The 16,076-nt window shown below is 39.4% G+C and overlaps 2 protein-coding genes across 2 annotated transcripts; both read left to right on the forward strand.

The window, feature by feature from the left end:
• The first annotated feature begins 10 nt into the window (after positions 1-10).
• Positions 11-3,583, forward strand: birc5a (baculoviral IAP repeat containing 5a). The gene is made up of 4 exons (XM_034214517.1): positions 11-250; positions 2,877-2,986; positions 3,079-3,196; positions 3,334-3,583. The coding sequence occupies exons 1-4, from the start codon at positions 143-145 to the stop codon at positions 3,424-3,426; spliced, it is 429 nt and encodes a 142-aa protein (XP_034070408.1). The 5' UTR covers positions 11-142; the 3' UTR covers positions 3,427-3,583.
• Positions 3,584-4,583: 1,000 nt separating this feature from the next.
• Positions 4,584-16,076, forward strand: tmem235b (transmembrane protein 235b). The gene is made up of 4 exons (XM_034214834.1): positions 4,584-4,937; positions 5,133-5,210; positions 5,722-5,859; positions 15,419-16,076. The coding sequence occupies exons 1-4, from the start codon at positions 4,760-4,762 to the stop codon at positions 15,643-15,645; spliced, it is 621 nt and encodes a 206-aa protein (XP_034070725.1). The 5' UTR covers positions 4,584-4,759; the 3' UTR covers positions 15,646-16,076.

Genomic DNA, 16,076 nt, shown 5'->3' on the forward strand with positions numbered 1-16,076 from the left:
GATCCACGAAGAAGAAATCCACCAATCAAAACAGTCGAAGCGAATTTCGCCAAAATTTGAAATCACCCTCCGCTCTGTGGCTTTAGCTGTTGGAAACATTCTGGTTGAAACAAAAGTTGTTTACGTCTATTTTAACTATACAATGGACCTGTTTAGCGAACACTCCGTCGAAATGTTCTTTTATGAGAACAGACTGAAAACTTTCGAGGGGTGGCCGTTTGAAGAAAACTGTTCGTGTACGCCGGAGAACGTGAGTAAAAACGGTTGATCCTGCTAACAATGCTAACAGCTAACACAACAACTAGCTGTAGCTAAAGTTAAACACATGTTAATAATGAAATTAAATAACCTGGGTTTAATCGACCTGCAGGTTCACCGACAATAAATAATCCCTCTTGACTTTTGCTTTAATGTAGAGCAACGTTGGCGTTGTCAATACTTAAAAAGGTTATATAAACACAACGTTTTGCAATAGCATAAACCTTTGCGTAGCATAGCATAAACAAAGGTTTAACGCAGGGGTACTCAAATACAAATCTTAAAGGTCCAAAATAAATGTTTCAATAAGACAAAGGTCCGTTTATTACGGTCATTCAAACTTTTAAACAATTGCAACAAGATTCTTAACACGAGGTTGCAAAAACAAAAATAATCTGTATGCAGCAGTTTTCATTGTTATTGTTTCTGTGCTTGACCCCTCAGAGTCGCAGTGTAAGAGCTGCACAGTTATGAATAAAGGCAGCTGCACCCTCTTTCATTCAGCATTCCCATTATTGCTTTATAAATGTCTTGCCCCTTGTGCGTCCACTGAGGTTCGTCAGGCCCAACACATCTTCAACAAACTCCCCCTTTGCCTCATCATAAAAACTCACAAACACCAGCAACTGAGCATTGTCAGTGGTGTCAGTGGACTCACCCACAGCTAAGGAAATGCACTGTGCATTTTTTATTCCATCACAAAGCTGATTAATCAAATCACCAGCCAGTATGTATGTTCTTCTGGTTGCTGTGCAATCTGAGAGGGGATTTGCTTGATTTGACCTGTTATTTCCTCTTTTTGTTTGCCTTCAACATGGTCTCCATCACTTCAGTCATACATTCTTTTATACTTCAGTTATTATCCAGTGGAAAGTCCTTACCTGCTGGCCTAGTTCAATCAAAGTGGTTACTTTTGTTTGGCTGGGCAGTGTAGTTTTACACACCGTCTGATTTGACTTTCTCAGGACTTAAAACAGTTTTTTGGGGGCAGACCCCCTCAAAGAAAACAATATATTTACACACGTAAGGTCATCATCTTAATAGTTGTGTATGCTCATCCGTGAGCAGAGCATCAAGTTGACATGTCTATTACAGCTGAATGCGGCGATTACCATCTTGTTCAGCGAAACGCCTCACAAACGTATTAAGATCAACAGCTTTAGTGCGTTTTGATTCAATGCTGAGTACAGTCATACTGACAGTCTCTTCTCTGTCATTGTAGACCGCAAATACCTCATTCCTTCAGCGCTTGGGTCCGAATGCTTCTCGTTTTGCGCCGTCCAGTTAAAAATGAAATCGCCGCCAAATCGTATGTCCACGCTCGCGCCAGGACCGGGGGAGGGGTTACATGACGTGCATCTTGTGCTGCATTCACTTGCACTCGGACATTAGAGACTTTCTCTCATAAATGTCCGATGAGCCACAACTTTTCTTTCAAAACAAAGCTGCCAACTGGGGTGGCAGCTGGGGTGGCAAGGCCTATTTTTAGGGTGTCAGTTGCCACCCCGGTAGGTGAAACTAGGCTACTAGCTACAGTACAGATGGAACTAGATGAGCTGTTAACTCTCGCTCTGAATTTTTTAAGTTTTTGTTTTAATTCTCGCTCTGACTTAGACAGGTTGAAAGAGACACACACATTTTTCCCACCCGCATTCCGCGAAGACCCGCCCTACTGTGCCTCTGATTCGCAGATTGTTTGGGGGAAAAAAACGCTGACTGGATGCTGAATGTGATTGGACCAAAGCGTTGACACACACAGGTGGAACACAGTGGAACAGTCAGACATGCAGAGCGCTGTTTGCAGTGGACATAGCGGAGAATTTTGACTCGTTGCGAATGCGTTGTGGCGATGTCTCACATATAATACAGAGAGATCATACATATGAAAAGTATAATTTGCTCAGAGTCCGGAGACAGTGGTGGTTCGGTCCGGATCCGGACCAGAGTCCGTAGTTTGAGGATGCCTGGTTTAACGTATGTAGGATAGATATGTAATGTGCAAAATGGAAAACAAGTGGTTGTTGCTCAAAATAAACGTCGCGATAATTTGGGAATAGTTTATTTTCTAAGTACTAATTTAAGCATAGAAGTAAATGGTCTAAATGGTTACTTTCAAAGTACCATTATTTAAAAAGTCTATTAAAGGGCATTTTCCAAGGTATTACATTTTGTAGCTTGTTTTCAATAAGTATATAAATGGTCCAAAGAGGTTGTATTCTACAGTCTGCCTGAATGTAATCATTGCGTAGGTGTGTAGTGTGATTCTGTGTAGTTTATTGATCCGTTGGGTTTGACGTCATCTGAACAGGACATCGCACGCTCACTGCTTGATAGCGCGCGGAGGCCCGTTTACGCCGGTTGCTAAGCAACATCGTTACGGGGAAATGCAAGTCTGCGTCCAAATGGTTGGAAGATAAGGAGGAAGGACAATCAATACTGTATATAGTCAATGTGAGGTAAAGTGTGTCGCCAAGGTAACCGGTTAAAACTCAAAGTGGCGATGAGGTCTTAAAATGTATGGAAAGGGTCTTAAAAAAGGTCTTAAAAGGTTTTACATCTGACTTCAGGATTCCTGCATATACCCTGAATGTGGTCTGTCTCTTCCATTGTTTCCCCAGATGGCCAAAGCTGGCTTCATACACACTCCTTCAGATAACTGCCCGGACATCGCCATGTGTTTCTTCTGCCTCAAAGAGCTGGAGGGCTGGGAGCCAGACGATGACCCAGAGTACGATGATCACATTACTAAACGTACTGCTCAGAGAAGAACCATGGATGAAATATTAGTCTAACTCATCACTCTTTTGTTTTTGTTGCCAGAAAGGAGCACAAATCTCATTCGGCAGCCTGCCAGTTCATCGCCTTGAAGAAGAAAGTAGAAGAGCTGAACGTGGAGGAATTCTTCAAACTACAGAAGGAGAGGCACAAGTTCCAGATTGTACGTTTTAGATACAACTATGTTACTGCCAACGTACTTCTCCGATCTGTTTTTCTTTAATCCTTACTTTTTGTTACGCATTTTAAAAACTGCACACAATTACTTATCCAAATTTAATTTCCTTCCTTCCCTCAAAGATAAAATCCTGTAACGACGACATCACCAAGTTTGAAAATGCAGCCAAACAGAGACGAGCCGATATCATTAAGACGGCCATAGTGGAAGAGTGACACGATGACGGATGCAGATGAATGAGAAGATGAATTGTAGTTGGCTGACTGACTTGATTGATATCCGAGATTCCTTTATGTCTTCTTTGTAACTGTCATATTTTATGTAGTCTTTTTTTGTAGTTTTTAATCAATAAACATGTTCTTTCTACCTTCATTTATGTATCAGGGTTCTTACGGTCATTAAAAACCTGGAAAAGTCATGGAAATTCAAAATGCAAATTCCAGGCCCTGGGAAAGTTATGGAAAACAATATTTTTCCCAAAGTTTTGGAAAAGTCATGAAATGTAACTAAAGTTGCATCAAATATAATTTATATTTTATCTAATCGACGAAATAGTAATACTATAATGATAATAAATACTGTAACGTATAGTAATGAAACGTAAAATGGCTTTTAACTGTCAAGGTATTTTGCTGGTGAGAGATTTGAGTTGCTTTAGCGTGTAGAAGCTAGTAAGCCTACTATTGGATTTGTTTTAGATAGGCACGACATGTTTCATATCCAGACCTTATTTTCCTGTTCCATGTTAAAATAAACCATTTTCACTTTCAGTGGTATCGCTGAGAGTACATTTTTTGGTCATGGAAAATTAGGTAAAGGTCATGGAGAAGTCGTTCAAAAAGTGTATGAACCCTGATGTATGTATTATCTCACTGGGGGTTATTCCTGGTTCAATTAACTTTTGACAAAAACTTGATTCTGATGTTAAATACTGAAATGAGCCATCTAGGTGCATGTGTGAAACTGGCAAGAGGAAAAGCTATACACTCAATTATAAAGGTCTGGCTTTATTTTAAGTAATATTTACTGTTAAAATATGATATTTGATTTGTCCAGTGATGCTCGTTTAACAACCCAATATACGTTTTTACAAATACGTTTCCTTTATAATTACATGATAACGCAAGCTTGGAAAGCATAGGAACATCATCAGGTTACACTACTATGATATTGTCATAGACTAGGTTACTAATAAGTAAGTGTAACGGAATAGCTTTTTTTAAGTAAACCTGCTGACTAATGTCTCCAACTATTCCCTTATGATTGTCTTGCGTAAACGTGTGCGCCTCCGGATAAATCAAGTCCCTCCCAGAGAAGAAGAAGCTGTTCGCGCATCTCTCTCACTTCATCATTCAGTCCGGGGTTAGTTCATCTCCGTCCTGCAGATCTATCCCGGACAGAACACATTTTGGATAACCTTTTATATTATGGGGATTTATTGCGCTTCGACGATTAAAAGATTGGATCAACACTGAAAGAACATCTGCGTTACGCGCGAGTTAATCCCGTAACCGTTTTACGCGTGAAGTGATCCTCACCTGCGGGAGGATGAAGGTGACTCTCGGCTCTCTGGTGATCACAGCCGGGATCTGCGGACTGCTGAGCTTCGCTTTCCTGGCCACTTCCCTCGGAACGCAGTACTGGTACATCATAGAGATGAATCCCATGAATGTGAGTGACTTTGAGGACATGAGCTCCCACTCGGGACTGTGGAGCATCAACGAAGGTAATAACTCTCTTTTTGTTATTGACATTAGTGCTGCTATATTGGGGAGCATGAGTGGGGGTGAAATAGAATTGAATGACAACCATTTTCATTATCTCTGTTGGACTCTAATGTATTATTTCAGGCTTTCTAGTGATGGAGTAAATAATTGGACAATATGTATATGACTGAAGTGCTTTTTTATTGTGACTACAGGTGAGAAGAACGTAGACTCCATTGACTCTTTCACAGCTGACGAGTCCAGATACTCTGAGACTGAGCTGCACATGCTGAGTGAGTCTCCTTCATCTGAATAATGTTTTATTGAAACACTAATAAGTCATTCACAGTGAGATTGAAATGAAGAATTAATGAAAAACACATAAGCAGAGATGCATAGGCTACTTGTACTGTACTTCTATCCAATTTGAAATCCTGTAATGTTTTCTTAAATGCAACAATATCTCTTGGATCCAATAATCACCTCATGTATTACGCCAGGAATGAAAAGTATTATGTCCTAATATGTTGGCTATTCTGACACACAGCCCTTTAACTTTAACTTTAAGGTGCATTGGATGACTTGTATGTCCCAGTTGTATGCATGCAATATGTACTTAGTTAGGGCCCCTGTAGAACATATTCAAAGTTAAAGTGTGTTTCCAAAATTCTTCAAACCGCCTCCATCTTGGATAAAACCCTGTGGTTCAAATAATCACCGATAAGGATCTTGCATTGTCCACACATGCATAACTCAACACATGCTTCATTATACACCTGTTTGTGTGCACGTGTGTGTCTGCAGGTATGCACAGTGCCATCGTGGTGGTGCTCCCCATCAGCCTGGTGCTGCTGCTGTTCGGTGCGATCTGTGGGCTGGTCAGCTCTCTAGCCCGGAGCCCCCTCCTCCTCACCGGCACCGCCGCCTACTTCTTCATCTGCAGTGAGTCCAGCTCCAGTTTCCTCCACACTTACTCAAGGACTGTAGTACTTACATTTACTTGAGTATTTTCCATGTTATGCTTCTTAATACTTCTACTCCACTAGATTTTGGAAGCTAATATTGCACTTAGGACTCCACCACATTTATCTGACAGCTTTAGTTACTTCACAGATTTAGTTTTGAGCTAACACAGAATGTAAATCAACAGTGACATTATTATAGGGTAAGACATCCAGCAGCAGTATAGTCATTCAAATTAGCTTCACATTTACAAGCATTGATGAACATAAAGCATCAATAGTCATATTCCTGTAATATAGATGACGCTGTAATGAGTCATAATGCATAACAAATGCTCTTATTTTTGTTACTTAAGTGTATTTAAATACAATAGTTTTGTACTCAAACATTAATCAGACTATGAATGCTGGACTATACTTGTAATGGAGTTTTGTTTTACAATTTAATATTTCTAATTGCACTATCTAGATCTACTTCTTCCATGACTGGCTCCCAAATCTGCAGATGTGTTTCGTGCACCCGCTGAGATATGTTGTCATCAATTCCAGTTAGAGCAATTAGATAAAAAACAGCAAGGCTTTGCACTCAAGATGAATCACAGCTACTATTACTACTGCCACTACATCAAAGAGCTTCAGAAGCCAGAGTAGGAAGTCCCCCATGTGAACAGTATGGACAAAGCTCTCTCACAAATACTGCGCCTGGGATTTTCTTTTTATCTGGAAGACAGTGCTGCTTTTATATGGCCCAACTATTGAAATTACACATTGTGGAAGAGATGGTGTTAATAAAAACGACACAATATATCACATTAAGTGCAAGAAAGAGAGTCATTCTGCTTTGGATCATTTACCTCAGCGTTAAATAAAGCCGCAGCCATTACGTGCCGGTATAAAGGAGTCAATTGTCGCGACACACGTTGTTAATGATCTTTGCACTCAAATGGCACTGCGCAGGAAACACGATACCTCAGTGTTTCTGTGCAACGCTCTCACACCTTTTCCACCACAGCATTTTCCTGACATACATGCAGTGTGACAATGAGACCAGTGCATGAGAAGTACTCCTAATGCAATAAGGATTTGAACAATTATCCTTATTTGGGCTTTTTCATGCCAAAAAACATTTAAATCAAAGCATAGTTTAACTGCAACGCAGTTAAATAATAGATAATGGCATGTATATGTAATATTTAAGTCCCTTTGTAAGAAGAACAAAGGCAGAATACTCAGAAAATATGTATTTATGCTTGTTTTTTTGGTGAGATTAGAACTCGGTCACGATCAATGCGGTGTGTTTTATTCGGTATTTAACTCACTGTTGGTTTTTATAGAAGAACTAGGACGCTGTGCAGGGTTTGTTGGACTATATAAGGCTGGAGTTGGCATTAGAGCAAGCCATGATGGTTCATTTGTGCAGACGGGAACACGTTATGTGCACTGCTGTGTGAAACCGACCTTCTGTATAGTTATTGACCTCATGAGGCCAAACGAACTGACCGAGTGTGTTATTACAATAAAGACTGATTGGCTGTTTTATTCGGCCATATTGGTTAAGTATGCATGAACGGGTGTGTGTGTGTGTGTGTGTGTGTGTGTGTGTGTGTGTGTGGTGTGTGTGTGTGTGTGTGTGTGTGTGTGTGTGTGTGTGTGTGTGTGTGTGTGTGCGTGTGTGTGTGTGTGTGTGTGTGTGTGTGTGTGTGTGTGTGTGGGGGGGGGGGTCTAGCATTACTATACTTGTGGGGACCTAAATCTGTTTACATAGTCACGTGTGGGGACTGGCTTCTCTTATGGGGACAAATTGGAGGTCCCCATGAGGGGAATCATTAATTTTAGGGTGAAGACTTGGTTAGGTTTAGGGTTAGGGTTAGGCATGTGTTGGTTATGGTTAAGGTTAGGATAATACTCCAGGAAATGGATGTAAGTCAATGTAATGTCCCCTGAAGTGATGTATACATGGTGTGTGTGTGTGTGTGTGTGTGTGTGTGTGTGTGTGTGTGTGTGTGTGTGTGTGTGTGTGTGTGTGTGTGTGTGTGTGTGTGTGTGTGTGTGTGTGTGTGTGTGTGTTGTGTGCGTGTGTGGTGTGTGTGTGTGTGTGTGCGCGTGCATGTGCGTGCGTGTAAGAGTGTGTCTTGTTGCTGTTAGAAGCCTTCCTTCACTCCTCGTATGTGTTAGGAGAGATTTTATTGGTCTGTGGAGAGATGTAACAGAGGTCTTTATTTTCTATGTTTTCTATATCTATACACAGTTTCATGACGGCCCTGCATGTTAAATCAGAACAGTGACCGTGTTTCACATTAATTATCTAGCCTGTGGCTGTAATCTCATTTTCATTTACAAAGGAAGTCCCAACATTCTTTCCACATTGGAAATACATGGAAACACGTTGTGTAAAGGAAATAAATACATAAAAACAACACCATGCTCTCACAACCAGTGGCTGTTCATTTAATAAGAGGGGCATATTTAATGTAGATTTTAACATTTTGAGTTTAGTATAAAGTAAAAAAAGCAACATAAAATACCATTATTGATGTTTTATTTAGTTTGTTTCATGACTTTGTTACAATTATCATGGTTTTTTAGCTTTGGCCCATGATACAGAACATTAAAAGAAGATTGGGGTAATAAATGCATTATTTGTTTTACGTTGTTTTTATTTTATTTCTTAACATTTGTTTCAGTAACTTAGTTTCAACTTATTAATTTACATTACTGGAAAAAAATCCCTGTTAACTTTAGCCCCGCTTACAGCAAAGTAACCTTGTTTATCTGTACAACTTGTGTGTTTAGCTATATTGGATTAGGAGCACACCATCATTAATCAGAAGTTGGTAAGAAGAGCACACACTTTTCCTTTTCTCTTACTTCTTAATTTTGCTCCCAAAGTGCATACAATTGCCCTCTGCTCCTGGCACTAGACTCCTGGTACTAGGATGGGTTAAAAGCAGTGTGTGCTCTCAGTGTGTGACCATTAAAGAGGGTTTCATCCCTCCGATTCTATCTAATTAATTCAACTTAAATTAAATTGTACATAATTGTCTTAGATGTGGCAAAGTAGATTTGCATCAGAAAAAATGGCAATCAAAATGTGTGTTTCTCTAATGTTCTGTATATTAAAGGGGACCTATCATGCAAAATGCACTTTTTGATACATAGAGATGTGTCCCCGGTGTGTCAGGGAACTCACGCAGCGTCAGAAAATAAAACCCTCTCTCTTTTCCTCCGTACTCAAATCTCTAAAAACGGGGCTACAACGGAGCTGATCCAGGTTTGCGTCCGATATGACGTAATATCTGAAATGTAGGCTGGCTTTACACCCACGGGCCAATCAGAAACAATGCCCGACTGTTTTGGACGTAATGTGGTCGGTGTTTACATTAGCATCGCTAACACTCAGAGCTAACCTGTACTGGAGAGCATGTGTGTGAAGAAGCAGGAAGTAAAAAGGAACTCACCTTGTGGTGTAACCGGCAAGAGAGAAAGCCTTTGAGCTCCAAACTGTTTCAGAGATAATCCTTGATATTCCATGATATGGCGTTTCATCACGGCAGCATTTAGTTTAGACAGTAGCTGCCGGGTCCCGCATGAGCTCAGCCCCCTTTTTTATTTTGTATCAATTATTTTATTTTTAAAGCTTTATACTTAAAATCTGCATTTTTTAATCAGGAAGTGAAATAGAGGGATATGAGGCATGGCTAGAATGGGTGATCTGTTTGGTATTTTGATAAAAAAAACTTCATAGACATGTTTTTTATATATTTGTATATATCTGAGACCTATGCTATTGCCTAAAAATAGCATGATTGGTGCATTTTAAATCATGCCATCTTTACATGGACTGCACATGCTGGAACATACACTCGTAGGTTATGGAATATTTGCTCTGATTTCAACTTAACAACAAGGGAAATACTTTAAATCAGTGGTTCTCAACTGGTCAGGCCTCGGGACCCACTTTTTCATTTGTCAATAAATCGCGACCCGAAATTTTTAACCACTAAAATCTATTCAACAAAAAATCGTGCTGTAATATATACTCGTCTTTTCAGCATACAATATTAATTAAAGTGAAGTACAGTGCATATATCCCTTATATCCCTTCACACAACTAAATAATGCTTTTAAATAAGGTTTAATGAGATGATGGAATCAAAGCTGAACTGTTTAACATAAAAAGGCACACATGCTGAAAACCCAAACCCAGAAGGGGGGTCTGGGGGGATTTTTAGAAATACTAACATATAAACTACGCATTCTGGTACAGTCTGAGAAGAAAATAAATAAATATATTGCTAGCTACCGGACATATTAATAATATGTTATGCCATTGTTTGTTTTTCACTTTGTTCTGACAGCTTGCTGCTCCACACAGAGAAGAGCAAAGAGGGAATTAATTACTTTAAATTGTGGGTAAGGGTAGATAGCTCCCATTGTTCTGTGACCTGTCATTCATCAAACCGGGGGTCATATTTCATTTGTATCTGAAGTTGTACCCATGGATGTATAAAGAATAGTTCTACCGCAAAGTTATTCTCCGTGGGGACTTCCGGCAACAATCTTGATTCTGATTGGCCAGAAGACTCGAAAAAACATCAGCAAAGATATTTTATTGAGAAGATGATCACTACGTGACAGCAGTTTTCAAAACCGTTTATGGTCTCCGGTACTTCCAGTCCAACGCCTACTGCATGCACAGCGTTAGAACATCGGGCCTTCAAAATAAAAGTTTGACTTTTTTCCACACAAAAAAAAAAAGAATCAAAAATTGTTTTCTTCACTCACACATCTGCGACCCACTCGAAACGGGTCCGCGACCCACCAGTTGAGAACCACTGCTTTAAATCTCTTAAAATGTGTCAATTAAAAAAGGTTGGCCATGTGGTTAAAATCACTATCACATTTCTTTTTTTAAATTGATGCAACGCTCTCACACGTGAAATAAGCAACTGAAAATGTAAAGAGAATATTAAAGCAGTTTTCAAATACATTGTCTTTATTGATCCTGTGATTTTCTCCTCTCATTTGAAAGCCAGGAACACAGAAACTGTTGAGATGCAGATCTATAAAAAGCTGTCTCTTCATACATCAGATTCTCTGTTAATATGCTCTATGCATGGGTTAATTGAGATTCAGACAAAGGCACTTTCTGATTGGGTTTTTTTAAATTTATTTGGAAAAGTAATTGATCCTGTCTAAATACTAACATGAAGGAGGTTTTGGTTTGTAACTGCTGCACATGTCAAAAACCTCAAATGATCTGAACTGCACGATGTAACTCCTTTCATGATTGGAAATATTCACGAGGTGTTTGAGATACAGCGCAGAAAACCAGCATTCATTCAGACACATTTAAAAGAGCTGAGAGAACATGCTACTTAGAGCTAAACAAACCCTTTAAGGGTGACTGTGGCTGCGAGGGAGTGCGGTCGTCTTTCAACCAGAAGGTTGTGGGTTCGATCCCAGCCCATGCAGTCAACATGTCGATGTATCCTTGCAAGATACTTAACCCTGAGTTGCTCCCGATGGCATGGCCAACGGTGTGTGAATGTTAGTTCCTAGACTAGAGTAAGGTACACTGCTCTGTATGAATGGTTGTGAATGGGTGAATGACATGTGGTATGTAAAGCGCTTTGAGGGTTCGTAAAGACTGGATAAAGCGCTATTTAAGTACAGTCCATTTAAGAATAATGAATCTGATCTGGTTATAAAATGTAAATCAGGGTCCTTGTCAGATTGGAGCAATTAAGTAAATAGAGCTGGATTACTCATCATCCAAATGTTGCCTAATTACAAACGAGGTGTGTTTCGAGTCCGTGCCATGAAGTGAAAATATGAATGAAAAATGAAAAAAGAAAACCATAGTTTGTAGTTATTGACAGTATTGAATGTTAAATTAAATGTTAGATAATTCAATTAAATATTAGAATATAACATTAACATGTAATTTAACTTGATAATTATTTAACCTAGAAACCAATGATATAAATGTGTGAGAGTTAGATTACCGTTAAGCACGTTAACACTATTATATTAACCTGGGTATTTACAGTAATCGGGTTATTGGTGAGCACATACACGAAGTGCCTGAGCTCTTCCCTTATGACCTCGATAAAGAAGACCTTGTGATGGCTAACACTTAAAAAGACCCTTTATATTCTCACTGTAATCAGCAGCACATGGCGATGTGTGGAAGGGAATAAAGACTTTAATTAGATTGGGCTTGACTCGTGAACTTGTTGATTGTCCGACTTTTAAAATATCCCAGCTTCGAGACGGGTGTTTCTTTGTTTTCTGGTGTAAAGTGACTTTGCCCTGTTTGTTTTTCACCCTTCTGCTCTTAACCTCTTAAGTCCTGGGCCCTAACCCTCAGACTCGAAAATGACATGCCCAGAATGAATGAGTATATCTTCACAACTAAAAGGGGTATATGAATAATCTTTTTTATCAAAGCAATGATTCACCTGTGAGTGTCAGAATCATAATAGATGTTGCTGTGTCAGAGTAAATTCAGTTAGAGTTAACCCTAACCCGGAGGTTAAATAAAATAATCAATTAAATTATATAAAAATGGAATACCTGAGTGTTTACCGAGTGTTCCATCATTACATTATTACATTTAGCTGACGCTTTTATCCAAAGCGACTTACAATAAGTACATTCGACCAGGAAGACACAACCTTGAAGAAAACAGAATCATATAAGTACATCAGGTTTCATAGAGCCAAAACATTTCAAGTGCTACTCAACTGGCTTTAGATAAGCCAGTCTTTTATTAGTATATAAGTGCTTTGTTAATAGTTATATCGCTCGAAGTAGAGTCGAAAGAGATGAGTCATCAGTCAGGATGTAGGGTTGGAAGAGTTATTTGTATTCCCTAAAAATGACTAATTACCTGTAAAAACACATAGTTGTTTAAAGGGCCCTATCATGCTCACTTTCAGGTTCATATTTGTATTTGGTGCCCCTTTGTGACATTTTTCCATGCTTTAATGTTCATGTTGAGCTTTGGGATTTTAGCCTTTGCAGACCATTTACATGCACACAAACCTAAATAACACACTACAGGAAAGGGAACACCCCTTAAAACATGATATAGGGCCCCTTTAACAAACCAGGTGTCAACTTACTGCATTTAAAAAGAATGAAGAAAGCCTTTCATTTATCTGTAAATGCTTCTCTAAATCTGATCTCCTTGAATAGTGACAGTATTTCAGAATGAACAGCTGGCACTGAACGATAATGGTGTTCCTCTTTTCCCCTTAAAAAATGTTTCCCTGTTAGCTGTAACTCCCCAAGCGTATATACAGTATACAGTACACACATAAATGTGTATAAATATAACGTTTAAATGATCTTTTAATTGCTTTGTTCTAATGTTGCAGCTTCTTTCCTCTCCAAGCATTAAACAGCCTGATGATGGGTATTTGCCTGACTCCCTGCAGGGCCGTTCCTCTGCCTCCTCTCCACTTCCTCTTCCTCTCAATTCATATTCTGAGGAAGTTAAGGTTCCCTCTGGAAATGAGAACATTTACCAAGTCATGTTCAAACCAGAACAGGATGTGATGTCATGTTGTGTAGCTAAACAGCACACGTTTCTGTTATCATGCCAAAAATACAATAAACACAAAAGCATAAGTACATTAATTTATTCTTTTTATGGGTTAATATTCAACATCATTTCAAGAATTGGACAACTAAAGATGTTGACCTGATGATGATATTAGAGGGACACCTCCAAAAGGTACATTAATGTTGACATGCAACAAAATGTCATTTCAATCCATGTAATACTTGTTGATGTATTTCACTTTGAACTATATGCATACCTCTTGCATTAAAAGTGAGGGGATGACCGAAGTACGAAGGATTTATCCTCTGGAGAACATGAATGTCTAATTTAAAATGTCATGTCAATCCATCCAATATTTGTAATGGTTTAATAGCCTGGACCAAAGAAGTAGACAGGCAGACGGATACATCGAGCAATACCTCAGTAAAAACAGTCAGAAAACGATTGAAAATCAAGGATAAAAATACAAAGACACAAAATCTTCACAATCTTTCAATCAATTACCACATCTTCCACAAATGGCTTATCCCTTTTAGATTTGGATCTGTACGACGTGAGGCAGTTTCTGTCACTGTGTTTCTCTGCATAGAAATGAGACCTCAGATGCAGCTTCCTCCTTGTTCTCTGAGCTAGAAGCACCTTGGGGTGTAATCGTAATAAAAGGATTATTAGTCCCACCCTGGGTAGCCTCTGCGCTCCACTTGCATCCCCTTAAAACCAGTAGCAAGTCGTTAAAATGGGGTTTCCAATAGCAACACTATGAAAGTGGTGAGGACAGTATGGCTTTGTGCTGTCTGAATCAAGTCTCTGATGAGCAGGATGTTGAGTAAGCAGTCAGCACGAACGTCATTATATTTCCTGTCTGTCACAAAATGAGATTTTGGGAAGCTAATGGCAGCATGTTATTGTGGGTTTAATTGATAAGCTCTCAGCACGCAGCTCTGACTGGTACAAATATCCGCTTTATAATTTGCTGGAGTACAATGCCAGCTTGAACATTGCCTTAAAGGGACAGTTTACCCCCAAATCAAAAATTGATATTTTCCCTCTGACCATCAGGATGGTTTTGGTGTCAGTCGCTGTGAGCTGGAGAAAAGGCAGAGAAGTGTATTGAAGATAATGGAAACGATGGAAGTTGGTGCTAAAAGCGCCAACAAACAACATTTAGCAGCAATATCTCTTTCAAGACATCTTTATTATGTTACTAAAGATAATCCACAGACCTTGTTGCTATCTGTTTCACCCAAAAATATTACAAAAACACATATGTTTGTCTGCCTTCTCTTGGGTGGATGGGTTGTGGTGCCAAAACAAATAATCCAAAGAGATGGAAAGAAAGAAAGATCAGCAGTGATGTATGTTTCTAGAATTCATGAGTGAGTTAAAATAATCCACAGACCTTGTTGTGAGCAGTTTCATTAAGGAACTATTTTATCTCGAACAACACCCACAAACCGGATCCCTATGGAGAAGAAGCGTGCAGGTACTTAAGAAGTCAACAGAATGGACTCCAATTGTATAACTTGAGCTTTCACAAGCCTCTCATCCATGAGAAAGGCTTCCTTCTGCATGGTGATGTGGTTGGCAGGTGTAGTTCTGTAGACAGAAAATAGTTCCTACATGAACAGTGTCATGATTTCTGGAAAGAAACATTTTTGTTGAGTTTTTCAAATGTGTTTTTTGGGGACTTTGAGCACCAAAACCTGAGCATCATCTAGTTCCATTATATTCAAGACAAGGCAGATATTTTTACCAGTCAGTAACCAAGACGTACACAATACAGATTGACAAAAAGAAATACAGGTATATGTTTTTGATTTAGGGTGAACTATCCTTTTAATAGTCTTTCTTTTTTGGAAGAACTAATTTCTTACGTTTTTTCAATAAACAAATGGCCAAAATGATGAGTAAGTCAAACCCAGCACTGTTTTAAGTCTTAATTATCTCTGTATGTGTGTCTCTGCAGGTCTGATGACCCTGTGTGGAGTGAGCCTCTACATGATCTACTCCTACCAGGCTCTGGCGGAGACGGAGAGGCTGGTGGGGGCGGAGGGTCTGGCCCACATCCACACCTCCTTCGGCTGGTCTCTGGGTCTGGCCTGGCTCTCCTACGGCCTGGAGCTGCTCACCGGGGTCCTGCTGCTGCTGGCTGCCAGGAGGGCCAAGCAGCAGTGCAGGAGTCCCAGAGCCTGACTCTAACTCCAGAGGATCCAACACCTCCAGGAGGGAAACTGGACTGATGGGTTACTGACATGTGGCTCTTAAGGTTATTAACAAGAAGCTTTAAAGGAACACTAATGTTCAACTGAAGAGGTGTCTGACTGTTAAAGAGAGTATTTTATAAGGTTAATGTCCTCAAATCTGCTTTAAATGTGATAAATGGCGCCCTCTTGTGGTCTGATTTTAAGAAGTCTAAAGATAACTGTACAGGAGTAGAGAAAACGTTTCAAATAAACAACAAACGTATACAATTCAACAGTAAAAAGATGCACATCTATGGAGTAACTATAGTCAACAATATAACAAGAAATAAGTTATAATACACTTGTTTCCATGCTTATTGTCACACATTCAATCTGTGCCAAATTAAACTGAGGATCTCAGAGTCTACGTTTCTACACACA

This window comes from Gymnodraco acuticeps, unplaced genomic scaffold (genome assembly GCF_902827175.1).
Source record: "Gymnodraco acuticeps unplaced genomic scaffold, fGymAcu1.1, whole genome shotgun sequence".
In the NCBI taxonomy this organism is placed as follows: Eukaryota; Metazoa; Chordata; class Actinopteri; order Perciformes; family Bathydraconidae; genus Gymnodraco; species Gymnodraco acuticeps.

Excerpts from the sequence above, each read along its gene's own strand:
- birc5a (XM_034214517.1), top strand. The coding sequence starts at position 143 with ATGGACCTGTTTAGCGAACACTCCGTCGAAATGTTCTTTTATGAGAAC. Across the intron at positions 2,987-3,078 it reads GAGCCAGACGATGACCCAGA|AAAGGAGCACAAATCTCATT; the intron begins GTACGATGATCA and ends TTTTGTTGCCAG. Across the intron at positions 3,197-3,333 it reads AGAGGCACAAGTTCCAGATT|ATAAAATCCTGTAACGACGA; the intron begins GTACGTTTTAGA and ends CTTCCCTCAAAG.
- tmem235b (XM_034214834.1), top strand. The coding sequence starts at position 4,760 with ATGAAGGTGACTCTCGGCTCTCTGGTGATCACAGCCGGGATCTGCGGA. Across the intron at positions 5,211-5,721 it reads GACTGAGCTGCACATGCTGA|GTATGCACAGTGCCATCGTG; the intron begins GTGAGTCTCCTT and ends GTGTGTCTGCAG. Across the intron at positions 5,860-15,418 it reads CGCCTACTTCTTCATCTGCA|GTCTGATGACCCTGTGTGGA; the intron begins GTGAGTCCAGCT and ends GTGTCTCTGCAG.